General features: G+C 39.0%; 1 protein-coding gene across 6 annotated transcripts in view; it reads left to right on the forward strand.

Annotated features, from left to right (window-relative positions):
• Pcl (polycomb protein Pcl) overlaps positions 1-27,362 on the forward strand; it is a 161,527-nt gene extending 134,165 nt beyond the window's left edge. For all 6 annotated transcript variants that reach the window (XM_068386945.1, XM_068386950.1, XM_068386946.1 and 3 more), the window contains 6 exons: positions 12,440-12,635; positions 13,321-13,388; positions 18,044-18,208; positions 19,666-19,861; positions 20,034-20,213; positions 22,437-27,362. In XM_068386945.1, the coding sequence (XP_068243046.1) occupies positions 12,440-12,635; positions 13,321-13,388; positions 18,044-18,208; positions 19,666-19,861; positions 20,034-20,213; positions 22,437-23,063 (1,432 nt within the window). In that variant the 3' untranslated portion in view covers positions 23,064-27,362. The remainder of the gene's footprint in view (positions 1-12,439; positions 12,636-13,320; positions 13,389-18,043; positions 18,209-19,665; positions 19,862-20,033; positions 20,214-22,436) is intronic.
• The last annotated feature ends 276 nt before the right edge of the window (positions 27,363-27,638 follow it).

Here is a 27,638-nt window from a genome sequence, read left to right on the forward strand (position 1 = left end):
GTAAAACCTGTCAATTGGGAGATCGGTGTGAGGAATGCGTGGGCCTTTCGGAATTCGATTGGCTCGAATACGATAAGTATGCACGTAGGCTAGAGAGAGATAGGGTAAGGAGGAGTTCCTCTAGGTCAGTAGATTTTTCCTCTCCACATGCCCCTGAACCTAATCCTTCCCCTGTAGTGGTTGTACCTAACCCCCCTTCTGGCACTCAGGAACCATCTATGCAAGACATGTTACGTGCTATTCATGCCTTGGGGGAAAGAGTTGAAGCGTTAGCAACTGATCGTAATCAACTCATGGCTGACGTTAAAGAGCTTAAGTGTCAGAGTGCCACAGCGGAAAATAGTGGGAAAGTGATTAGTGCGCAAAGTGTTGTGAACAGTGTTGCGACCGAGGGTTCGTCTGTTCGTGCCTGTCGTTCACCTAGTCCGAGACCTCTTGCAAGCTCCCAAGCCCAGGGGAGAAGTAATGTCGTACGACTTATGGGTTCGAGAGGCCTTGATCAGCGAACAGACGTTCCCTCTATGGTATCAGGCGTATCTCACCAAGATCGCCCCTACCATAAGACGAGAGAGCCCATTTTCTCCTCGTCTTCCGAAGGCTTTTCGCATAAGAAACCGTGGAGCAAGGTTTCTAGGCCACTTGAGCGAAAGTCGGTCCCTTCAGGACAGGTCCAGCGTTCTGGATGTAGTCATTGGGACAGTTCTGACCCATTGCAGTCATCGGATGACTGCTCGCCACCTAAGCAGCAACGTTACACAGGCTCAGAAAGTCTTGGTGTAGGCAAGGTTTACCGCACCCATTCCCGTGGACCCTAAATGGGTTATACTGCAGGACATGCAGACTAAGCTCGCCTCCCTTATGGAAGACTATTCTGCCGATAAGGTTCCCGTTGAGCCTAGCCGTTTATCTCATCGAGATCCTGACCTTCAGCCGCCCAAACGAATCTTTGTGCGTCCTGTTGACGTTGGCGTAGCCAAGTCACGTCAGTCACGTTATGTAGAGCCTCACTCGATGCGGTCTCGTGTGGATTTTCAGCCGCATTTGGACGTTAGGCCACTTACTAATGCTCCTGTTGACGTTCAGGACGTTCGCCAACCATCGGAGTTGACTTGTTTTGACGCTGAGCGTCAACCACCGCAGTCTAGAGTTGTTTTGACTGCTCAGACTAGGCAGTCAAAACAGTCTCGAGTGGACGCCGTGCGTCCTCACGCACCTGTTGTTGTTTACAGTTCACAGACTGTCAAGCAGTTACATGACGTTGCGTCCTGGTCCGCTACTAATGCACCAGTGCGTGTGGACGCTGCGTGTCAAGCATTGCCAACCCCTTTGCTTGTTTCTCAGCAGTTGTCAGATGAGGATCCTTCAGATGAGGACGTTGCTGACCCTCAACCTGAGGATCATCCTTCGGATGTAGACGAACCCAGAACAGTTCCTCCATCAATGGACTTTAAGAAAGTCATGTTAATTTTTAAGGAGTTGTTTCCCGATCACTTCGTCGCTGTTGCTCCTCGTTCGCCGCCGTCTGAGTTTGTTCTAGGCGTACCTGCTGACATGCCAGCCTTTACAAAATTTGTGCTCTCTCGCTCATCCAAGAGAGCTTTACGGCTTTTAGGCGACTGGTTGGAAACCAAGTTTGGGGAAGACGGCCTTTGCCTTCCCTCCGTCTAAACTCTCGTCTAGATCGAGCGTCTGGTATGCCACGGGAGAAGTTCTCGGCTTGGGAGTCCCTGCGTCTGCCCAGGGCGACTGCTCAAGCCTTGTAGACTCTCCCCGCCGCCTAGCCATGAGACGCTCGAAGATTAGTTGGTCCTCCTCGGACCTTGACCATCTGCTGAAAGGCATTTATAGAGCCTTTGAAGTGTTCAACTTCCTTGACTGGTGTTTGGGAGCCTTAAGTAGGAAAATCTCATTGGCTGATAGAGATGTCTCCTTACTTATTATGTCCTGTATGGATAAAGCCATCCGTGATGGTTCCAATGAGCTCTCCTCTTTTACGTCGGGAGTCCTAAAGAAGCGAGAGTCCCTTTGCTCTTTTCTGTCGGCAGGAGTTACTCCCTGTCAGAGATCTGAACTGCTCTTTGCTCCCTTATCTAAGTTTTTGTTCCCGCAACAATTGGTTAAGGACATAGCTTCTTCACTCGTGCAGAAGGACACCCATGACTTGGTTGCATCCTCTGCTCGCAAAGGGACTCCTTCGACATCCTTTTCTGCAAGACCTAGGATGGACACTCCGGCGTCCAGATTTATTCCGCCCTTTCGTGGCAGAGCTCCCAGCAGGGGAAGTACTCGTGCCGAGGGAAAGAGAGGAAAGAAGAGAGGAGCCAAGTCCTCACGTGGCAGAGTCTGACTGCCCGCAGCCTCAGACAGCAGTAGGAGCCAGACTCAAGAACTTCTGGCAAGCCTGGGAGAAGAGGGGCGCAGACCAACAATCTGTGAGGTTGCTCAGAGAGGGGTACAAAATTCCATTTGTACGCAAACCTCCTAGCGACTTCCCCCATCGACCTCTCTCCCAGGTACCGAGAGGAGTCAAAGAGACAAGCCCTGAAACTAGAAGTGTCTCTTTTGCTTGAGAAGGGAGCGGTGGTGAAAGTCTCGGACCTTCAATCACCGGGGTTTTACAACCGTCTCTTCCTGGTACCGAAGAAGACAGGAGGTTGGAGACCGGTGCTAGACGTCAGTGCACTCAACGTCTTTGTTACGAAGACAAAGTTCACCATGGAGACCACGAAATCAGTCTTAGCAGCGGTCAGAAGGGAGACTGGATGGTCTCTCTCGACCTAAGAGACGCATACTTCCACATCCCCATACACCCAGATTCCCAACCTTTTCTGAGGTTTGTTTTCAACAATGGTATACCAGTTTCGGGCCCTGTGCTTTGGCCTAAGTCCTGCTCCTCTCGTGTTTACGAGGCTTATGAGGAATGTAGCAAAATTCCTCCATTTATCAGGAATCCGAGCCTCCCTATACTTGGACGACTGGCTTCTCAGAGCCTCGTCCAGTCATCGCTGTCTGCAGGATCTTCATTGGACATTGGATCTGACCAAGGAATTGGGACTTTTGGTCAACCTGGAAAAGTCCCAGCTGATTCCATCCCAAACTATACTGTATTTAGGGATGGAGATTCGCAGTCCAGTTTTTCGGGCTTTTCCGTCTGCCCCCCGAATAGAGCAAGCCCTGCTCAAAGTCCAACTGATGTTGAAGAGAGAACGATGCTCAGTCAGGAATTGGATGAGTCTAGTAGGAACTCTATCATCCCTGGAGCAGTTTGTCTCGCTAGGAAGGCTACACCTTCGACCTCTCCAGTTCCATCTAGCTTTTCACTGGAAAAAGGACAAGACGTTAGAGACGGTCTCAAACCCGATCTCCGAACCAGTAAAGGCATGCCTGAATTGGTGGAACGACAATATCAGTCTGAGAGAGGGACTTTCCCTAGCAGTTCAGAACCCAAACCACGTACTATTCTCGGACGCGTCGGATTTGGGTTGGGGTGCGACCCTGGACGGTCGGGAATGCTCAGGTCTGTGGACCTCAAGTCAGAGGAGCATGCTCATCAACGGCAAGGAGCTTTTGGCAGTCCACCTGGCCTTGATGAACTTCGAGAGTCTCCTTCGAAACAAGGTGGTAGAGATCAACTCCGACAATACCACAGCCTTGGCATACATTTCCAAGCAAGGAGGCACCCACTCCCTGACGCTGTACGAGATCGCAAGGGACCTGCTCATTTGGTCAAGAGATCGAGGCATCTCCCTGTTAACGAGGTTTATCCAGGGCGACTTGAACGTCTTAGCAGACTGCCTCAGTCGGAGGGGTCAGGTAATTCCTACGGAATGGACCCTCCACAAGGACGTGTGCAAGAGTCTTTGGGCGATTTGGGGTTAACCCACCATAGACCTCTTTGCAACCTCGATGACCAAGAGACTTCCAATCTATTGCTCTCCAGTCCCAGACCCAGCAGCAATACACATAGACGCATTTCTTCTAGATTGGTCTCATCTGGACCTATATGCATTCCCACCATTCAAGATTGTCAACAAGGTACTGCAGAAGTTTGCCTCTCACAAAGGGACAAGGTTGATTTTAGTTGCTCCCCTCTGGCCCGCGAGAGAATGGTTCACCGAGGTACTTTGATGGCTGGTAGACTTTCCAAGAAGTCTTCCTCTAAGAGTAGATCTGTTACGTCAGCCCCACGTAAAGAATGTACACCAAAGCCTCCCCGCTCTTCGTCTGACTGCCTTCAGACTATCGAAAGACTCTCTAGAGCTCGAGGCTTTTCGAAGGAGGCAGCCAGTGCGATTGCAAGAGCGAGGAGAGCTTCTACCATTAGAGTATACCAGTCGAAGTGGGAAGTCTTCCGAGACTGGTGCAAGTCAGCATCTGTATCCTCGTCCAGTACCTCTGTAGCCCAAATCGCTGATTTTCTCTTACACCTGAGAAAAGTTCGCTCCCTTTCAGCAACCCGATCAAGGGCTACAGGAGCATGTTGGCTTCGGTCTTCCGGCATAGAGGCTTAGATCTTTCCAACAATAAAGATCTACAAGATCTCCTTAAGTCTTCTGAAACCTCTAAGGAACGTCGTTTGGCTACTCCAGGATGGAACTTAGACGTGGTCCTAAGGTTCCTCATGTCAGACAGGTTTGAGCCATTACATTCAGCCTCCCTGAAGGATCTCACTCTTAAGACTCTTTTCCTGGTGTGCTTGGCCTCGGCTAAAAGAGTCAGTGAACTTCATGCCTTCAGTAAGAACATCGGCTTTTCTACAGAAAAAGTCACTTGTTCTCTTCAACTTGGTTTCCTGGCCAAAAATGAACTGCCTTCTCGTCCTTGGCCTAAATCTTTTGATATTCCTTGCTTATCAGAGATCGTAGGCAACGAACTGGAAAGAGTGTTATGTCCCGTTAGAGCTCTTAAGTTCTATTTAGCTCGTACTAAGCCATTACGAGGTAAATCTGAAGCGTTATGGTGTTCGGTTAAGAAACCATCCTTACCTATGTCAAAGAATGCTTTGTCATATTTTATCAGATTTTTAATACGAGAAGCTCATTCCCACTTGAGTGAGGAAGACCAATCTTTGCTTAAGGTTAAGACGCACGAAATTAGAGCTATAGCAACCTCCGTGGCCTTCAAGCAAAATAGATCTCTGCAAAGTATCATGGACGCGACTTTTTGGAGAAGCAAGTCAGTGTTCGCGTCATTTTACTTGAAAGATGTCCAGACTCTTTACGAGGACTGCTACACACTGAGTCCATTCGTAGCAGCGAGTGCAGTAGTGGGTGAGGGTTCTACCACTACTCTTCCCTAATTCCAATATCCTTTTTAATCTGTCTCTTGAAATGTTTTTAATATTGTTTTTTATGGGTTGTACGGAAGGCTAAGAAGCCTTTCGCATCCTGGTTGATTTGGGGGGTGGTCAAAGTCATTTCTTGAGAGCGCCCAGATTAGGGGTTTGATGAGGTCCTTCATACTTCAGCTCCTGGGAGTCTTTCAGCATCCTAAGGAAGACAGACTTACAAGGCAGAGTAATCGTCTAAGTCAACTTCCTTACCAGGTACCTATATATTTTGGTATTGTTATATTGATAACTGTCAAAAACTCTTAGCATATACGCTGTAAACTTAATTAACTCTGGTCTCTACCCACCGCCTTGGGTGTGAATCAGCTATTATATATTCACCGGCTAAGTTAAATATTTAAAAATGATATTTTAATTATAAAATAAATTTTTGAATATACTTACCCGGTGAATATATAAATTAAAGGCCCTCCCTTCCTCCCCAATAGAGACGCAGCGGGACGAGAAGAATTGAAGGGTTTGTTTACATGCAGGAGTGGTATCTGGCCGATAGTTGGCGCTGGTGGGCACACCCGCAACCTTCATAGCGATCGCTCGCGAGTTTTTGAGTGTGTTTTCTGTCGAGCCGCTGAGCAGCAGCTATTATATATTCACCGGGTAAGTATTTTCAAAAATTTATTTTATAATTAAAATATCATTTTTTCATAATGTTGAAGACTATACTGCAGTGTAACTAGTATGTGAATTTCAAATCAGCTGTAGATCATTTTAAGTAGACTATTGCTTAGTTTTATCAATTTATGCTTTTGTTCTTTGTGGTATTGTGATTTCGGAAGAAATTAACTTACATTACAGAAAAGAGTTCAGGACATATATTTTCTGTGTTTGTATTGGGAGAACCTTCTCTCATTAGAAATGCAGTAAGCATTCAAATCTAACTTACCTAGATTATAATGTTTCAAGGAATTATGTATTCTAGATTGCCCAGTACGATTACCTCTTAATTATATCTTAGTGATCATAATACACAAGATCAATCAGTCAACAGCAAAAAATCAGAAAGATGCTATTAAGAGTCAATGGTGGTAAAGATCGCCCATTATAGCTAATTGGCCACAGACACTATGAGATGAATTGTTTTGAAACAGTATTTTTTTTTTCTTTTCCCTTGATAATGGTACATCTGTATTTTAAACTTGCATATATAAAGAACTTTTTTCATACAAATACAAATCTTCGTCCTTTGCATAGGATAGAATGTTAGCAAAGTTGTCGTACATGACAGTTAAATTTTTCTAAGGTGTAAACAGGTGACCATTATTTACTGTCTGGGAATGAGGAAACTCTGCTCCCTATTTGCTTGCTGAGCACTCACTTTGAATTCAACTGTTAGTGAGAACAGGTCTTCTTCCATTAGTTGAAGTATTGTCTTAATAATGTTATTACCTTCTGGCGTGTAAGTGATTGCTGTTGAAAGGCCTGCGGATGTGTGGACTCGCGTGGGGTTGCCTGGAAGACGTTTTGGCACCTTCATGTTTGAAAGGGAGAAGGATCCACACCTGTTGTTCCCTGTTTGAAGAGGACACTCCTGCAGTCAGGAATGTCCTTGTAACAAGAGTCTGTAATGGTCACCCTCCCATTGGATTGCATATGGTAGAAGGAAGAGTTCAAAAAGGGATTTTCCTTCGTGGTCATCCTGAATATTGATGAAATCCTAACGACTTCCTCTGACCGCCGGTGCGCTTCTCTCCGACCCTTCCCTGACGCTTTCCTCCTGATCTTTCTGAAGCCAAACGGAGAAGATTGGTGGCCCTTTAACTTTGGGACACGTCTACAGTCTGGAAGACCTCCCTGTTTCTCTTAGAGGAATAGGAGGGTTTCTCCCTTGGGAAGAGTCTTCATATGGTTTACATGTTGACGACACCCTGCAAGTTATTTTGACCACCATGGGACTGTAAGGCCCTATTTCCTAGGATCTGTTTGTGATGACGCTTGCTTCGAAAGAAGCACAGGAGAGTTTTTCTGCTCTGGTGTTGGACACCTTCAGCGTGTCTCCTTCGAGAGAAGAGTGTGTGTCTTCCTTTTGGGCTCCTCTTTTGCCATCACACCAATATCCTAATCACCTCATGAGACCAGTGTAGGAGACAGACCTAGGGTCATCATGTCTCTCGTGCGACTTCCTTTGGAACGCCTGCTCTGCCGATATTTGAGAAGCATATGCATGGATGAACTTACCCATATCCACCTGACAACCGCTCCTCTTATGAGCCTGGGGTAGTAGCGTGTTTAACTCTTTTACCCCCAAAGGACGTACTGGTACGTTTCACAAAACTCATCCCTTTACCCCTATGGACGTACCGGTACGTCCTTGCAAAAAACTGCTATTTACATTTTTTTTTTTGCATATTTTTAATAATTTTTTGAGAAACTTCAGGCATTTTTCAAGAGAATGAGACCAACCTGACCCCTCTATGACAAAAATTACGGCTGTTAGAGCAATTTAAAAAAAAAAAATACTGCAAATTGTGCTTGAAAAAAAAATAACCCCTGGGGGTTAAGGGTTTGAAAGTTCCAAATAGCCTGGGGGTAAAAGGGTTAACACCAATACTTGCTACGCCCGACCTCATGCACTTCGGTGCGCGCTTATCTTGTTAGAAGTTTCAAACAGGTGAGTTACCATCCAGGCATCCAAGACTCGCCCCTACACCGTGCGCTTCCAGATTGGAGTGTAATGTAGAACCCTCTTTGAGGAGATCTTACCCCTACTACAGTATAGCTAGAGTGCATTGCTCCCATTGAGTTTGCCTTAACCTCAATGCGCTCTCTCTCCTCGGAGTCCAAGAGTTTCTAGGTGGGAATGTCTTCAATCTCCTTCTCAATGGAGCAGATTTTTGTTCAGATCCTAAGTCCCTTGATATCTTAGAGGGTAGGAGGTTACCATCTAACCCCCTTTCACATTTCTCGGAGGGCTCACGCCTAAGAGTGAAGCAAATGCTTCCCAGTGTACCAGAAAGGGATTCTTGAGCTTCCTGGGAAGTACAAGACTTAAGATCCAGACCTGATCCTAGAAGGGGTACTGGTAATAAACCCTCTTGTTCTCGATCCCCTCTAAGGAGAGAGGAGCATGTAGCGTATTTCTCTCTCAACCCCTCCCTATACCGGGTGGGTACAATGTCAGAGAGGGAAGACGTTGCCTATGACCTGGAGGTATCCAGATATCTCGCACAACTTGTGCTAAAACCCTTTCTTTATGAGGAGATGCTGGATAATATTCATGCGTAAAGCTTGATTGATTCCACCGATCTGTAGCATATCTGCACATAAGGTTGGCACAACAGGGTGGTGAAAGGTGGTAATTCTCCCTTGAGTCTCTATTAAAAGCGGAGGTCTGGGTACCATTCTACTTGAAGCCATTTTTTGGCTGCCAGGGTCATATTGAGTTTGGGAGTGGACTGGACTTGGTTCAAGGCACTCCTTATCAAGCAGAACGGCGGAAAAGTGTAGACATCGAGGCCATCCCATAGGTGCTGGAAGGCGGCCTCAAACGCTGCTTCTGAGTCTAGCACCAGTGAGCAGTATATTGGGAGTTTCTGATTTAGTGAGGTTGGGAATAGGTTGACTGTCAGAGAACCCCATAAAGTCAGGATCTTGTTCACTGTCTGAGGATGTTAAGACCATTTCTACCTAACAAATCTGCCTCCTGCTCAGCTTGCCCTCCAGAATGCTCTATCCTGGAATAAAGCAGATTTTCAGTGATCTAGTTTAGCACTGCCCACACAGATTTCCACTAGTTGGCAAAGCTTCAGAAAAACTGTACCACCTTATTTTGGTTAGAAATGTCACTATCTTGTGTGCCTGTCTTGTAAGAGGCAACAATCTTGAGCAGCTGGAAGTGGAGGCAGACTGTAGTAGCTGAAAGGACACTGCTTGGTGCAAAATTGAGTCCTGACCCTTTCCTCCATTTCTCAGCTATTGCCTCCACCTCTTCTGTCGGGAACAGAGAAAGACCCTTCACTGATGTATCGTGGAGATTTAAGGTCTCTCACCAGCCCATCTGTTTCTGGAACTTGGATTTTAGTGATGCCATACATCACTAAAATCCAGCTTGCCTTATGGTTGGTGGACTGATTAGTAAAAAATTTCATTGCTATGGTCCCCGCCAAAACGTTCTTGTATGCCTTTCACTTATCAGGGTCTTTCAAGTCTTTATTGTTGGCCAAAAATCCAGTGTGCTTGACCAGTGACCGATTCATGAAGAGTGGTCATCGCCGTACCCTTCATGTTGATGACCTCTAACAGTAAAAGTCACATTCCTGTGTTGCGATCACTGACAGATAAGTAAGAGGTGGGATAAGGATAAGGTTAGGGATAGTCAGCCACTTGTATTGTAGGATTTTGGGATGGAAGGGTAAGGGTTAAAGGATAATCAGCCACTTTTATTGATGTCAAAGTAAATTTTTTCTATGAAAAGGCATTAAGCCTCTGGTTGGGGGAGTAGGGGAAGGTAAAGGTGGGAGAAGGAAGTAGGAGTATTGTAGAAGAGGCAGACCCCTTTGCTTAGTCTCTCTTACTGTCAAGTTCAGGATTGCTGCCCATTGCTTCCTTTGCTGCTCTTATCGTAGTGTCTTTTGGATCATCAGTTACCTCTTTTGATCCACGAAGAATTTAGTAGTAGGAAAGGTGGGGAATAAGGTAGGAGCTCTGATCAAAGCAGGAGAGATCAGAGAGGAAGATATTGGGTGAGCAATTTTAGGCGAAGAGAAAGGGTCTGTCAGCTGGATTGAAAATCCCCAGCTGATGTCTGCCTAAAGTAAATACCGTATTTCCCGTGTCATAAGACGCTACAAGTGGTAAGACGCACCCTCAAATTAGCAAGGCAGTTTTAGAAAAAAAATTAGGATTGTAAAAATTTCTTAGCACAAATCCCTGGTCAGCGACTCTAGCGTGATTATTGTCTTGCACAGTAACTTTTTTTTATTTTGGGTGAATTATGAAATGTTTAAGTTAATATTAATTAGCTATATGCCAATTATCCCAATTTTACTACATATTCATATAAGAAACCACTAAAGCAGTCTTAGTTTCCACCACAACTACACGTTAAGTCAGAGTGTTTGGTGTTTCAAGTGTTGTTTACATCAAAGCAGCGTTACCAAAGGTGCATAAAATTTTTTTTAAGAGGTAAAATTCTAGTACTATTTCCAAAATTCCTCATATAGCCTAGAAACTTTCACACACAAAATGTAATTATTGATTAAAGAAATTTAGACATTCTTTTAGGTGGAATAATTTTGCTACTATTTATGTGATTCTAGGTCTAGTTACTTTTCTGCAAATTGGTAATACTGCAATCAACGAACAGAAGTTTTTTCCAAGGTCGTATTCAGCAAACGTCTGTTTGTATTATTTCATAACTCAGGCAACAAAGTCATTATCAATATATTGCTTTATTAAAAAATATCAACAAAATATGAGAAAATAGATAATATCTATTTTCTCATATTTTGTTATTTTATATACTGCATAAACAACTATTTCATAGCGTCGTCTGCTACGAGACCATTAATTGGCATGTTTGCTTGTAGAAGGGGGTTAGCGAGTCATCAGCTAATTACAAAAAAAAAAAAGAAAAAAAAATTGCTATTGTACTTCTTTAAAGGAAGTGCAATATAGAAATAAATGAATTTATTACACAGGAATGATAATTTTAGGGTTATATTATATCTCTTGTCAGTTTGAGTACTTGTATGTCAATGGTTGGATGTTTGAAGGGTGTCACACTCCCTTATACAAATTTTTCTCGAGTGTTAAGACGCAGGGTGATTTTGTGGGTCAATTTTTGTGAAAAAAGGTGCGTCTTATCACACGGAAAATACGGTACTTTTTTGGTTTTTAGGATTTTTTTTCAGTTTTTGTATTTTCTTTTTATCTATCATTCACTTCACTTTCATTTCACTTCCACTTCAATGGGCTGCTTCCGTTTTACTGCTATGTTGCATAGATTGGCTGTGGTTAAGGCCCTTCTAGGACTTGCAGAAGTCTTGGCCAGTAGCTGTGTCCTCTATTAGTCACATGCTGTGTAGCCAGGTGGTCCGCAGTGATGCCTGGAGCCAAAGAGCAAACTATGGGGCAGAGAGCTAAAAATGAGGGGAACCATCCTGAGATTGGTAATATTACTTATGGCGGGAAAAACCATAGGAATCGTCCAGGAGGATTTCCCTGCCCTTAGAGACTTTAGTCACAGAGACCTGTACATTGACCTTATTTAGGCCTTTTGAGGCCAGAATTGACCACAGAAGTAAGATGCAGTCTGGTGCTCTTATGGCACAACCTGTCAATGGCCACTTTGCTTCCCCTAGGAGAGCAAGGGGTTTCCCTGAGATGATGGATGATAGTATAGACTTCCCAACATTTGTCAATCGCTAAGGAACAGCAGAAGAATCATCCAGATCCATGTTAACTGCTGACTACATCTGATAAACCTTTGTAACCTTAGGACCAACATTCTCTTCACTTGAAATACTTTTCGAAACTTTTTTCAGAGTATTGTGCACAATTACATTTTGAATTTACTTTATCCATGGATAAAGCAATTACTATAGACACTAACAATACAAAATATAGTTTAAGATTGAGAACAGTGCTGTATGGTGGAGAGTGGGTATCATGATGCTTGGCACAACAAATGACCAGCTAAATGCATACATTGAGCTACTGATTCAGTTTGTGTAGATAAGGGAATGTTATGAAATTTTTCTTTTGCACTTTGTGAACAGTGTGTGTTTTTATGTAATGGTATCTATTTGTCAGTTGCATACAGATGAATCCACACATTAGAGGGGCAGATTGTATTCTCTTTTTTTTTCCTTGTTTTTTAAGGAAAATATATTTTCCACATGTTTTGGGGTTTACATTTTGGGATGAAATGCTATGTTTAATAGAGTATGTATTCATTTATAAATCTTGCTTCATATAAAGTGTGATAATGCTCCAATCCATCTCATGACTATTGTGTATTTGTGAGGTAAAGAAATACTTTAACAATAAATATCTTGTTAGGGAAACTAGTAATAGTGATAAAATTTGAAACTAGTCAAGTTATTGAGAGTGGAGTAAATTAAGATTTAATTAGATTAATTTTTATTTCAGGTTTTATGTTTTTGTATGTGCGTTGTGTAATGAGGGAACTGAGTTCCTTCATCGGTTGGATGTTAAATGGGTTGACATTGTTCATCTGTCAATATTTAATTTAACACTACAAGATTCTAAAACCTATTTTGAGTATGAAGATAGCATAACGACCTGGATAAATGACAATTGGGAGTTTTTACAAGCACCTCTTGGGGTATGTATCACCTGGCCCTATTTTTCTTTTCTTGTTATTTTACATAATGTTAAGTGTTGGTAAAATATTCAACTTATGTTCTACTATTTTTATGCTGAATCATCTTTATTCATTGTTTTATTTCTTTAATCTCTTATTTGTTCTGTTTAGTCTTTCAATTTTTACCCAATATAGTGTGCACATGATACAATAGTCAAAGAATAGGATTGACTAAATAGTTGTACAGTATATCTTGTTTCAGTTGGAAGCTGTTTATATTTTTCTCGTATATTGAATATAATAACAGAAGTACTTTATACTAATCTATGCATATTCAAATTTAGGAAATTAGCCTTAATTCAGATTATAAACAAAATAATTTAGTGTAGCACAATAATTTTGCGCCTTGGAATATGTTCAAAGAATTTGTTGGCTTCAAGTAATCTAGTAGTAAGAAAGGGTTATTCAGAGGAAATTTTAGATATACGTGTAGTTTGTCGTGAGACGTATGGGGCAACCAGTATTGATGATTAGACTAAAAAGAGAAATATCCAAATTTTCAGTTTTGATAATAAAAATATTTTACTAGAATATATGAAAAAGCTTTTTCTTTTGTGTTACTTGAAGTTAGTATACAGTATATTAAGAGGATTTGAAGAAGTTTATTGTATATGAATAATCAGAACTTTTATCTATCAATTTTCAGTTACAAAAAAGAAAGGTCAGCGAAAGGAAGCATGAAGTATTAAGAGTTTTAGAAGGAAATCGACCTAGGTATGTTAACCTATTGTTTGTTGAAAATTACAGAAACAAAAATATTGAACTTAGTTTTGAATAAGAGGAGTTTCAAATACATTACAAAATATATTTTCATAGTTTACCTTGTAGTTGCATAGCTCTCTAAAAACCTGAGCTTTGCATCAGAAATTGGAAATTTAAAACAAGATGCCCACAGGGGGTAAGCAATGGTTCATCACTGGCAAACTCACCTTCTACTTACTGGTAGAAGGGAACGGATACTGTATATACTTTACTCGTGTAACAGCTGATCTCGCATACATGGAGACCCCCAGATTTTCCCCTGTTAAAGAAATTATTTTTTATTATATAACATGTAATTTCCATGTTTTGAGAAACCAAATTACAATAGACTAACCCTTACTCAATTTTTTTTTATCCCATATCTTCTAGTTCAGTAAGTTGAAGAAATATAAGAGAATGATAAAAATATCATTAGTAAAGCTATTATTATTGTGTAAACGCATACAGCCACAATAACAACGAATCAAAAACAGTTGCTTTGTTGCATTGGATAACAGCTGTTTTGCTAGTATTTCGGTCATTATAGAATAGTAAACATTGCTATAGTCATATTACAAAGTTAAATAACATAAGACTAATATATACATCATACCATTATTCGTTATGGAGAAAAGATTAAGGAAATATACTGCTAAATATCGATAAGTTTTAGCTGAAGGTGAGAAAACAATGTTCATAGCTGCAAGGCTGGCTGTTTGGAATTGGGGAAACATTGTTTCCTGTATGTGGAGAAACATAAAAGCAATCATTACAAGACTGGGAAAGTACCAAGCTGTGTGACTGCTTCCAAAGACTGAGTTCTTCAGTTTAGTGGATCATTTTAGAAGGCTCGTCATTTGAACAAAGTGTCATGGGTGCAAGAAGAGATGGACTTTTCTGCAGACCAGAAACATCACCAGCTAGACATCTGGTCATTCGTAGACTGGATTAGGAGCTGTAGCTCTCAATATAGCTGATCATAGTAGACATAACATTGGCGTTTTTTTCCTACACAAAATGCATTATTGGATGGCACTGGCAAAACTAAAAATTGTTTAGGAAATATGATCAGGAAGTAAAGAGAATAGTTTTGTGGGAGGAACGTAGAGAGGAGACGTCCCCTTTTTTGTTTCATTTGTTTGATGTCGGCTACCCCCCAAAATTGGGGGAAGTGCCTTAGTATATGTATGTATGTATTTCTAAGAAAGTATCTCTGGTGGTGAAGACTTCATCATAGTACTACAAAGTTGAAGAACAATGATGCGACCCACAGATTGTCAAGAACATCTTTTAGACCTTCGATGCAAAGATACATATCTTTTGACACAGGCAAGCAGACCCAAGCACTAACAAAGGTTCCTTCAAGAGAGTATATGTTTCCTTTGTAGAAGGCCTTTCAGAAACTGGTGTTAAAAGTTCCCAAGACATCCTCAAGACCATTAAACACGGCTAATTGGCAAATAAATTTCAAGGCCTTCATGCTCCTGTGGGCCCATGACAACAGTTCATTTGGCACCAATGGCAGAACCATGGAATCAGAGCCATTGGTCCTCCAGGCAATGAAGATAGGTTATATGCTTCCCTTTTTAGGAACCAACACTTTTTCTTATTCTTGTAAACTTTATACAAACTCAAGTGCCTTAAACATTAAGAAAGTCTCAAATAGTTAACCATTCTTTTTGCAAGAACCACAATAGATGAAGCCCTGGAACAAAGTCGTGTTGACCACAAAATTCTACTTAGAATCAAATGAATTTATTCTTTCTGCCATTCATGAAGGAGACTGGAATTTTGTAACATACATGCAGAATGTATATTTTCACATTCCAGTACATCCAGGTTAAAGAAATACAAGATTTGTGCTTCTAGAAAAAAGACATTCCAGCTTTGAGCTTATGTTTTGGACTGAGCACACTTCCCCAAGTTTTTAGTTGGGTGGTATATCTCTCGAGAAGTTTGTGCACCTGAGAGGATTTGAATTCTCTTACATTTAGACAACTAGCTAATTTTAGCTTGGACAGTATATGGAGGCCAAAATATTCATGTTGTATTTGCAACAAAAGTTTAGAATTGTTCTCACCTTGAGAAATTGAATTTGACACCTTGCTAGTTAGTGACGTACTATACTGTACCTGGAAATGGAAATAGATTTGAATCTTTAGGCCCATCTGCCCATAAAGTGTTTTGCTTACTGAATTTTGTAAAAGTTCTCCATGAATTTCAGTATTCAAGGCTACCACTAATTGAGAAATTAAGTATAGTTGACCATTTGGCTTATCCAGAGAAGTTTGTGTCAGTTGCCAGACTAAGGATGCGCCCTCTTCCATTTAATGGTCGCTTATAAGTGGCTGAGGCAAGAGACAGGACAATGTCCTTTAGACTGATCCTATATTTATATATGATTAGCACCAAAGCCCCCAAGTTAGGACCAAGGAGAGCTTGGCAATGGCTCCCAGGGCAATAAGGTTGTGAAGGCTAATAAAGAAAACTTTTTTGAGGTGCAACTCAAACAGGGCTTGAACTTTTTACCCATGAATCGTGAGTTAGAAATGTTACCCAATTAGCTGCCACATTCTACTTTACATTTTGGAATTGAGTACTTCAATCAGACAGTTCAGTTTGACATTCTAGTCACTTAGAGGTACAGTAACTTTCGATTGACAACAGTAAAGTCAACAACTTCTTAGTACAGAAGGATTAGACCTAGTGTTGTTTTCAGACTTCATAGGCATGTTGGTGGGTCTCATTGAATGATTAGTAGACATCAGGCATGTGGTCAGTGGCTGCAAAGAAACTGCATAGAAAATATTTGGTGTTAGCCATAATAAGGCACTCTTGTCTGTTTTGGACGCAGTCTTGTGGAAAATTATTGTAGACTTTTCAGATAAAACCACAGCTTTAGCATATTTCAAGTATCAGGGAGGAACAAAGCCAGAAGAACTGACTACTCTAGTCCAAAAGATTTTGAAATTATTCATGTCAGTAGGTATTGTTTTTCGTCCAAGATTCATCCAGGGAAAGACTAATGTGTTAGCATATGAAATGAGTTGACAGTGCCAAGTGTTACCCACACAATGGTCCTTGCACTTGGAAGTATGCTCGGAATTTTGGGATGTTTGGGTTCCCTCTGGTGAACTTCTTTGCCACAGAGAGAAACAAAAAGCTTTCCAACTGTTTGTCCTTAAGACTGGAAGTAGTGGCAGTGCTCCAAGAGTGAAACAATCTTAAAATTTGATCTTTCCCATAATAAGGCAAGTGTTGAACAAATTGATGCAAACCAAAATTGCAAAAAATATTCTAAAGCACTCTATTGGCAGCCGAGGTAGTGGTTTCCAGGTCTCCTTAGTCTTCCTTTGGATCAGCCAAGGACACTACTTAGGAGAAAAGACTTATTAAAGCAACCACATATTCTATGGCTTCACCAAGATTTCCCTATGGTAGTTCTAACCACCTGAAAACTATCCAGCGTCTCACTAGAGTCGAGATGTTTTCCAATTTCGGTTTCTAAAACAATACTCTCATGCAGGAGGGACTCGACCAACAAACGACAAATTCCAATGAACATTTTACGGAAATGGTGTCCAAAAACACAAACATGCCGTTGTATTGATAACCATTCTGTCTTTGCCTGTACATACACCGAATAGTGTGGCATATTCTTTCCCATTCTCTTCTGTCCTCATACACCTGACAACACTGGGATTACCAAACATTTCTTCACTCAGGGAGGTTATCTACTGCACTGTAATTGTTCAGTGGCTACTTTCCTCTTGGTAAGGATAGAAGAGATTCTTTAGCTATGGTAAGCAGCTCTTCTAGGCGAAGGTTACTCTGAAATCAAACCTTTGTTCTCTAGTCTTGGGTAGTGCCATAGCTTCTGTACCTTGGCTTTCCACTGTCTTGGATTAGAGTTCTCTTGCTGTAGGATACACTCGGGCATGCTGATCTATCTTATTTATCTCGTTTTTTTTTTTTTTTTTTTTTTTTTTTTTTTTTTTTTTTTTTTTTTTTTTTTTTTTTTTTTTTTCCTGTATATGCTGTATATGCTATTTATGAAAGATCTAATTTAATATTACTTTTTTAGAATATTTTATTTTGATTGCATTACTTCTCTTGTAGTGTATTCTTGGAGTTTAGCTTCTAATGATAATAATAATAATAGCAACCATACCCTCGCTAGTGGAGTTCCTTTATTTTGGGGGAAAGAAAAGAAACTTGCAGTGGCATCTATTGAAAGGTTATATGGCAATATTAGCTTCATTATTTCATGATGAAGATTTAATTTGTGTGTTATCCATCTTTGCTTGGAATTGAGGAAGAAAGAAGATTACTGCATTATTATTGCAGCAGTCCATTAGTTGGATAAGTCTTGCAGTTCACTGGCTTTTGCATGTGGCTACTAGGTAAGAATTTGAAAAAAGACATTTTTATAAAACGGGAATTTTTATACTTATATAAGTTAGAAAGTGAGTTGCAAATATTTGGCAGTTAGGAATTTTTACTTACTGATGCAAACTCGGGTCTTTAGATATACTATAGCTCTTTGACTACCAGGTATGTACTGTATGAAAAAGTTTGATATTTTTTATTAATTGTAGAAATTTTACAGTACCAATTACCCATTTCAGATTCAAATCCGGTAGAGAAATTAAGAAGAAAACAAGCATATGGGGTCTCCGGGCTCGAGTACCTCCGCCAGTACCAATGATCACTTTACCATCGATGGGGCCAATTACTGAAGACTCAATAAAACATATTGTGATAAGAAACAAAAAAACAAGGAGTGCTGATAGGTATGATTGTCATTTGTGTATTTTTCTCTTGATGAAAAATAATCTAGACATATTTGAAAGTATACAGTATGATTTTTTTAAACAAGCTTTTAGAGTTAATTGAAACCATACGATAAACTTAATATCACAAATCCTTTTGGCCAGCCTTATGAGAAATAATTTTTTAACTTGTTAGTATGTTTAAAGATAGATCCGTATTGCCTTTAGAGTTGATTGTCCAAGATTATAGTTTTGTTTTACTCTTAATTTCTCTCGTAAAAGGCTTTTATAATTATGTTCCTAACATGCTATGGAAATGTTGAGTATTGCACTTCTAGGAGGATTTAACTTACATTTCCTTAAACATATGAGCATTGAATATTATAAATAGGTCTATATAAAAAGTACCTTATATAATGTTAACGATAACCCATCTCCCTGGCCTACATCCATTTTTGTATGCATTCAATCGTTTGCTTATTCTACTTTACCTATTTTTATTTTTTTTACCTGGCTATCATTAGTTAATTGCATACTGCTATGTAAACTCAAATTCTAAATACCTTGTATTAGAGATCATAGCTAGGTTAAGTAAAATATGGAAATCAAATCACCTGAAATTACATATAAAAATCAGATTATATATCAGTTTTGTGAGATTGCTGTTACTGTATGGACATGAGTCATGGTATGACAATGAATCAATCTCCAACAGATTTAGTAGATTTGAGAACAAAGTCCTCGGAAGGATATTGAGAGTTAAAGGGCAGGACAGGAATAGAAATTAAACTAAAAGAGATTACCCGAGTGCCATACGTGGATGAGATCATGGTTAGGGGTAGATAGAGATGGTTTGGGCATGCTCTTCGCACTCCCCAAGAGAGTTTAGTTCTCCAAACATTTAACTGGGGTCCACAAGGTACTAAGAGTTGGAAGACCCAGGCCTACATGGTTGATGTCTATGAAGCGTGAAGTAGATGATGAATGGAGAAGTATCATGGTGAGGGGTAGATAGAGATGGTTTGGGCATGCTCTTCACACTCCCCAAGAGAGTTTGGTTGTCCAAACATTTAACTGGGGTCCACAAGGTACTAAGAGTTAGAAGACCCAGGCCTACTTGGTTAATGTCTATGAAGCGTGAAGTAGATGATGAATGGAGAAGTATTCAAGTAAAAGCTCAAGACAAGAGACAACTGGAGAAATTTAATTGAGGCCCTTTGTGTCAATAGGTGAAGGAAGAGATGATGATGATGTAATATGTATAGTTCTTTAATAATTATAAAATACTGAATTCTTACTCCTATTTTATATTTTATAATTTTCCTTTAAATAAGTTTACATTTATTAATTTATACATGAAACTTAAATTTGTTTTCTGCTCTTATTCTTACTTCATCTCTTACTTCTCTTATTTTCCTCGCTATGTAGTTCTTTGTATGTGTATGGCTGATGATTTTATATTTCTGCTTGTATTTCAGTCCGCCGATCCCTAGAAGATATAAGTTGACGGAAGATAAGCAAGAAGAAGTTGACGATGCCTTGAATAGATTCAGTCCAGCGAAGAAGCGCCCCCTCTCTCCTAACGCTTTAGACCAAGAAGAAGATAGTCCTAGAAGTAGTATTGCAAGAAGAAAACGAAAGCGAGAACTAGACATATTGATGGAAGATAAAAAGGTAATAATTTAATGAAAGGTAAAAAAGTTGATAGATTTGTTTTCTGGTTAATTGCTTTTCTTTTCAGTGAATTGAGCATAACAATGATACACCTTGCAACATGAATGGTAATTACATCTTATTATTTTGACTAACATCAAATATGTCCACTAACCTGATATATTTTCTTAAGGCAAAGAAAATGATCGAAGAAGTTGGATCTGTCAAGGAAGGAAGCTTGAATGGATCTCATTCAGCTAACAAAAGAAAGAGGGGCCGGCCGCCTAAAGACCTTCAATTGATCAAGTCTGATGATCTTCGAGACATCAAACAGAAGAGAGCTCAGCGACTTCTTAAAGAAGCTTTAAACCAGGTAAGATTTTTATGTCAGATGATCCCATTGCTTCAGAGTGGATATGCTGTAGCTACTGAAAAAGAGATTGACTACCGTATCGCTGATACTGCCTAGCCCTATGTTCACGTACTCCAAAGAGGCCAAAACTAATTAGTCCATCAATTTATACTTATTGTTGCTTGTGGAAGGAAAAGAAACCTGCACATTAGGAGGCTAAAGGACACAAAAAACCACATTTTGACCAAAAGGGTCCTGCCTCTGAATCCTTTTGTTGGGTAAATCTACTTCCTCTTTACATTACTTAACCTTTGAGTTTGCTAACTTCCCCTATTGTCTCCAGAATTTTGAAGACTACCTCTTCCCTCATTTGCTTAGCCATCTCCTTGAAATTTCTTAACAAAATAACTAACTAGTGATGCTTCAAGCCCAAGTGTGGATATGCTAGCTCTCGTACTTGAAGCTAAACAATCTTGTCCAGCAGAGTTGCCAGATCTCTTAACAACCAAAGGAATTATCCTTGATTCTCTTTGTACACTTAGCATCCCTCTCCTTACTTCATGATTCATATACAATACTTGTATCATATGATCAGCACTGTCCCTATACTCATCAGGTCTATCTTCCAGATAGCACATTTTGTCCTCACATATACACTTAGTGGGAGGATCAAAGATTTAAATAAACAGCATCCTTACGGAAAATAGAACAAAACCATACTAATAAACTGGGGAGACATGCAGTCAAACCTTAAGATTTGTGGAAGTTAGGTAACTTACAAATGGGGTATTGAATGTTGAAAGAAATGTGAGTAATTACTTAACCCTGCCCTTAATGATACTCCCTATATAAGTAGAAAAAGTTAGTATTCCTGATATATAATACCAAATACAGTAAAGTGTGTACAGTTTTATGGTACTAAATAGAAAAGTAGCAGGACACTATTAGGAATGAAACACTGAGATATTACTCAAGTGCCATATGTGGAGGAGATCATGATGAGGAAGGGTTAGATGGAGATGGTTTGGTGATGCTCGTCACACTCCTCAAGAGAGATTAGTTCACCAAATTTTCAGATGGGCTCCACAAGGCAATAGAAGAGTATGGAAACCCAAGCCTACAAGGCTGAGGACTATGAAGTGCAGAGTAGGAGAGGATGAATGGAGAAGTATTGAATTAAAAACTCAAGACTGGCAAAATCTAACCAAGGCGGAGATGATGGTGATGAAATAGAAAAAAATTCATATATGTACCAGCATCAATCTCAACTTACTCTCACAATTATAGAAAGAATGATTCCCCTTAACTAAAAAAAAAAAAAAACATTCAACTATACTGTATAAGACCAAATAGTGAACTTTTAAATCGTTATGTAATACTAATTGTAATGGCTTGTCTTCTTTTTATTCATTAGAACCTTTTCTGAATTTGGTGTTACATACAGTAATTGTTGATAAAAACCCAAAAATGTTACGTAGGGGAATTCCCACAAATACATGATCAAACTTGTGAATGTTAAGGGCAGACTGAAAATACAATTAAATTAGACAACCAACTATATAATCTTATTTCAAGGGCTGCTCCTGTTACATGTCTTTGTCTGCAACCAGGTAAGAATGAGAAATGATAACCAGTACAGCCTGGTGGTCAGTAGGCAGCCACACAATTGTAAAGAGTACTACACTATGCAGTGATTTGTACCAATGGGAAGAGCTATAAAAAAGAAAAAATTGAAAAGCAAATTATCAAGGCTGTCACTTCCAGAAAGGAACAGCAATGAACTTAGGTAAATAATGAAATAAGTCATTTTGATATAAAAAAAAAATATTTGTTTTATGGTGCATGTCAGTAACTTATGAATGAAATTTAGATGTCTTTACTTTAGTTTGAGAAGAAAGTTAATGAAGAACAGAGGTATAACAATCATTCAGTGTTGAGTCTATATTCAAGACTGGGATAGGATCTATTTAATCTCTATAGCAGTTCTTATTGTAGTCTTATTCTGACAGACTTAAAATCAACATTTCTGTAAGTTTCAGAATAATGTACCTGCTTTAGTGATTTCTCTATCATCAGTTATCACTTGATAATGTATTCTGTGTACAGTTTATGCTGTCCTTTAATGCTGGTAGCCTTCCATTCCTATTACTGTCACAATGACTATTCTAGCTATTTGATACAGTACAGTAGTTACTGCATGTTTCAATATTTATTTTTTTCACAAATAATTGTTATATTTTTCAGGGAAAGGGTGTTAGGCCTATTACCAAAGTTGGTCTTGGTTCTTTTACCCCCAATTCCATCACGCCAGGTGACACAAGCGGTGATGAAACTTCCAGCCATGGAACGCTCGACTCTTTTATACCTCCCCCATCGGACTTTGAAGGCCGTAACAACCCATTCCTTAATCTGGACTCTCTCAGTTACGGTATGCCTGTAGTAAGACCTCTTAAACGAAAATTGAATGAAAGTGACATTCGAATTGGTAAAAATGGTGAAGTGAAGCGAAGACGTTTTCGTAGAAAGTGTGACAGAGCGAAATTCCTATTATTATTACAGAACGGTTCTCTAAATGTAAATGGTATGAATGGAATAAGACTAAATGGGACAAACAGTATAAAAAATTGTGTTGACTATGCTCTCAGTGGAAGACTTAATTCTTGCTCCAAAATGGACGAGTGTAGTGATGGGGGTGAAGAAGTTGGGGAAACTGGCTTTTCCTTCAGTGATCTAAAGTCAACAGTTAATAACTATTTTGGAGCAGCAAATCGAATTGCCAATGGTGAAAAGTTCCATGTTTTGGCAAAGAGAGTAACTGTTGAAGATAAAGTTCAATACCTCATAGAATGGGATAGTCCGAGTTCCTCTTAGGCCAAGTACCAAGTCGTCGTGTACGTCAACAAACTGGAGATCAGTAGTGTCATTTTTTCTTAAAGAAAGGATTTTTAACAAGTGAGAGTCACCAAGCATGGTAAGGTGTGAACCGCATATCCATTTTAACGATGTGTTCAATATACACTGCCAGAATGAACGATATGATACATGATGTATGTGAGGTTCATGATGTTGCGCACTGCCCCGACTTTAATTTATGTGATATGGTTGCTAAGGGGAGGTGGAACTAATTCATTTTCAAACATCAAGTTCCTTTTAGAAGAAAGAAAAATGATGCAGCGCCTTCCATTGAAGTAACTTGAGACAGTGTTATACGACGAGGTGGTATTCTAACCCAAAGCAACCACAGAACAGATTTTACTCTTTGTTTAGTCATGTATATAAGTTGTGTTTGTTTTATGGTTATATTTATCTGGTAACGAAGGAAAATCTAAACGTGTTCTAGTATGACTGAAAGTGTGCATTCTATAATGAAAGGAAGACTTTAACCATCTGAAGTCATTTTTCAATATCTAGTTTGAATAACAATATTCAAACTGAAGGATGTAAGATTGAGTGGCCGGTGTATTGTTATTTTTAGAACTTGCTTCATTGTAAAACTGGCAAAACTTACATTTGTGTAAGAAGCCTCTTGTTTGTGTGTATCACACAGACACAATTATGTATCTTGTTGCCAAAGACTGCCGACTGTTTATCAAAGTAAGCAGTAGGGATGAATCAAACAAAGCAATTTTATGTTATTAGTTATTGACATTCCCATTTTTTAATTAGTGTAATGTCGAATATCGTATGTGTTCAAAATTGTAACCAAATGAATTAATACATGTCTTGTTTTGTTTGACAACAATCCTATTGCTTTCTTAGAAACTATCACTGCCACTGTTCCATCATGCTCAACTTTTAAGGCGTTTCAAAGCATTGCAAAATAAGTAACATTCCAGGAATTGGAAATTTGTAACTTATAGAAATCTACATTTACCATTTACTGCCAATGACCATAGATGCTAGAGTACCTTATTTCTGTCCTTTTTGTATACATAATGACAGTACAAAATACTATCAATCATTCTTCCGCCGTATGTACAGACTGATATTGATAGAACAATATTGAGTTGTCTTGTGGCACTGAAGCATAGCTGGTGTATGTAGAAGTGTAGTTAAGAATGTGTATAACGTGTTATTTCTCGGTTTAAAAATAGAAAATTTGTTTCAAATCGGATTGTAAGAATAATACAGATATCTCTCTTGACGGTGCTTTAACATCTGCTTTGTTAGCCAGTATTTGAAAAGCACTAGATATGGTAAACCATTTAATGTATTTTATCATTCTGGTGATTTTCTGTTCTTATTTTCATTATCCTCCCCCAGCTTTGTTTGGAAAGGTATAATTTTTTTGCCATAGGTATGCTGTTATTTCTCCTGAATTCCATGGTCTTGTTATTTCCTATTATTTCATTATCAGTAGAACGTTGAATTTTCATTTTGTTAATTGTTAATGGGAAGTGATACTCCATCCTAGTAATCATTTTACTTCTGCCTATTCCAAAATGGCTGTTCCAGAGTAAGTCTTGGTTTTATTCTACTGTTGTTCACTATTTATGAAGTATACCACAGTTTCCCCTATTTTATTCTATAGTTTCACCGACACAATTTTTGAAATCCTATCTTAAGATATAATTGAATTATTGTAAATCAAAAGGTATCTTTAAAATGTATCCAGCTGATTAGAAGGTTCATTATGTTTCTCATGAAGAACATAGCAGAGCTGGTCTGTACGTTATAAGTATTGCACTGAAACTTGTAAGGTGCTGACATATCTTTTGGGTGTTTTTGAGAATATTGTCTTTTTAAGAAATGACAAAAGTTTACTCTCAAATTTGTCTTGGAACTACATCAGTATTACCAAGATTGTTCCGGTATTATTTATTGTGGGAAAAAAAATGATTTGCGTAACCTTGGCACCTGCAATTTCTACAAGCATATGCATATTCACATTACAGTACTTTATCACACTGTTATAAACCAAATTAAAACTGAAAAAGAAGGATTACATGGCTATTAATTGAGGCAATGTCATTCTGTATTTTATCAAAGTAAATAATGTCCTTATTGCCTGTTTCATCAACTTCAGTCCTTCCCGTCATATTTGTTCTTTTTTTTTTTTTATTAATTTGTCATTGCCTTCTTACAGATCCCTTTCTTCCGGAAACAGGGTTTGACGAACAAAGTCAAGAAAGTGTGTAGGGAATCAGTGAAAGTGAAATTTTTTTTTTTAAGTTTAAAACTTTTTAAGCCTTACATTTTATGGTTATAGAACTTATGATGCCATTTAGTTTGTTTATGATTCCTGACTTTGCTCTTTACTTAGTTCGTCCAGTAGTCTAGTCATTTGTTTACAAGTCAACACAGGCAATAGGCATGGAGTGTACCCACCAAAGTTGTCTTGTCCTCTTGGTGTAATTGGTAGTTATGTTTGTGCTGAATTTAAATTCAACAAAAGAAAGGCCTTCACAGTATTGATTTTGTACCGAGGAATTTGTTTATTAATATTATTGTAGGTATTGTGCACTTGGTAGACTTAAGCAAACACTGCCATATTTTTTTTTATTTGTATTTTCTTCAGTTTTATTATTACATGTAACACCATAAGCCAGCCTTATGAGAGTTTAGAATTTTAAGCTCTGTGGTTTGGTTAAACTACTTTATTCAGTGTATTAATCAATGTATATTGTTTGAATGGAATGGTTGTTACAAAGCAGGTTGCTGACCAGTCCTGCTTGTGCTATTCAAGTGAGAACAAGAAAATAGCCAGCACTACAGATTTAAGGTTTGTGGTTGGTGTGGAAGGGAAGTGTAAGGAAAGTGGATGGTCTCCCAATTTCTTTCCCTAGTCTGATGTGGAGGCTCAGGTATTTTAGTATTCACTATTAACTACTGTAATTGAAATTAATGGGTTCAATTATTTTTTTATATTGTATCGTGCATTGGAGTGCAGTACTATGTATATTGAAGTGAATGTGAATGGGTGAAAGATAATTCTTCCCCTTGTTTGTGGTTATCATCATTGATAGTATCCCCCTGACAAAACGGTAATTAATCCGAAAGCTACTTTTTCTCTCTGGTTGGATTGTTGTACCTCTCCTTTTTCTCATATTGAGTTTGACTTGTTATACAGTACAGTAGTTTAATTGTTATTTATATTACAATCATGTGTAAATTTTAGTGTTTTGTACCACTGAATACCTATTCTCTCCAACCTTTTATCAGTTTTCTACCAATGAGCATGAAATTGTTACCTAGCCAACCAGAAGTTCTCTTTGTGCTCATTAAGTATTTGGTACTCAAGTTAATGATGTTAAACCACACTTTATTTATTTCTTCTTCATCTACTGAAAGATTGAAACGAATACGTGTACAGGTTACCCATTAAATTTATAGGTGTGACCTGGGTTTGGTGTAGTTTACTCCTTACTGTTTTTTTGGACATGCGAGGGGTTTATAACAAGCGAAAAGATGATATTCTGTAACTTTTACATGTGAATATCTGTTGTACACTTTGTCAATGTTATTTAACATGAATGTTCATTATGATCTTATGGTGCTCTTCCTGGAGTTCCGTGAGCCAGAGTTTTTATTGACTGGCTCACACTGGAGTGGGTGAGTGTGTGCATGTGTATAATCTTGTATTGAATCCAAGTAATTTGGTATTTGCAGTCTTATAGGAATTGGAATTTTTTCACTTGACTGAAAAGAAATTTTGCATGAAGAGTAACTCGTATAGTGGCTTAGTAGAATTTAAATTAGGGACAAAAAATTATTTTACTGTGGTTTTCCCAGGACATCACAAGGGCCTGCCCTTAGAATACCTCAATAACACATTCCTCTTTCAAAGAGATGCTGCCTTCTACTCACCACCCATTGTAGTTTTTACCTCTATAATTGATGACTCGTCTGTTTGGAAACAGTTGTTTTCCAGACTTGAGACTGAGTTTCCTTATTACATTTGTGATGACAAGATGGTTACAAATGCAGTACACAAGTATTTTTACTACTCCTAGTAGGGTTTCCCCCTATCGTACAAATTACCTCCCTTACAGATTGGGAAATTTTTTGTCTTTTAGATCTGTTATAAGGAAAATGTTAAAACTCGGAAAGGAAAATTATTTGTTCCAGTTCAGAAATTGTTGTTTTTGAAATTATTTTTATGCCTGCAGGAAGCTATAGATTCAAGATTGGGTTCCATGTAGTAGATTATAAATAAAAGTGATTTTCTCAGTGTAGTTTTAATTGCCAAATTCCTTTGATAAGAATATCTTCTATATAGATCCTCATCTGGTAGAATTTGGCCTCAGTTTTGTTATAATTATCTTAGCTGTTCTCTTAAGCTTTTTGATGTCATTCCTGGAATCTTGTAACACACTAGGTATCATTTGAATTTGTTTTGGAATTCTACAATCTTGGAATTGCTCGCTTCCTCTCGTAACCCTTTCTAACCAACAGGGCCCAGAAAACATTTATCATTTGAGCTTTCAGGTACTTTTTGGGGGGCAC

The sequence above is a fragment of the Palaemon carinicauda genome, chromosome 14 (genome assembly GCF_036898095.1).
Source record: "Palaemon carinicauda isolate YSFRI2023 chromosome 14, ASM3689809v2, whole genome shotgun sequence".
Taxonomy (NCBI): Eukaryota; Metazoa; Arthropoda; class Malacostraca; order Decapoda; family Palaemonidae; genus Palaemon; species Palaemon carinicauda.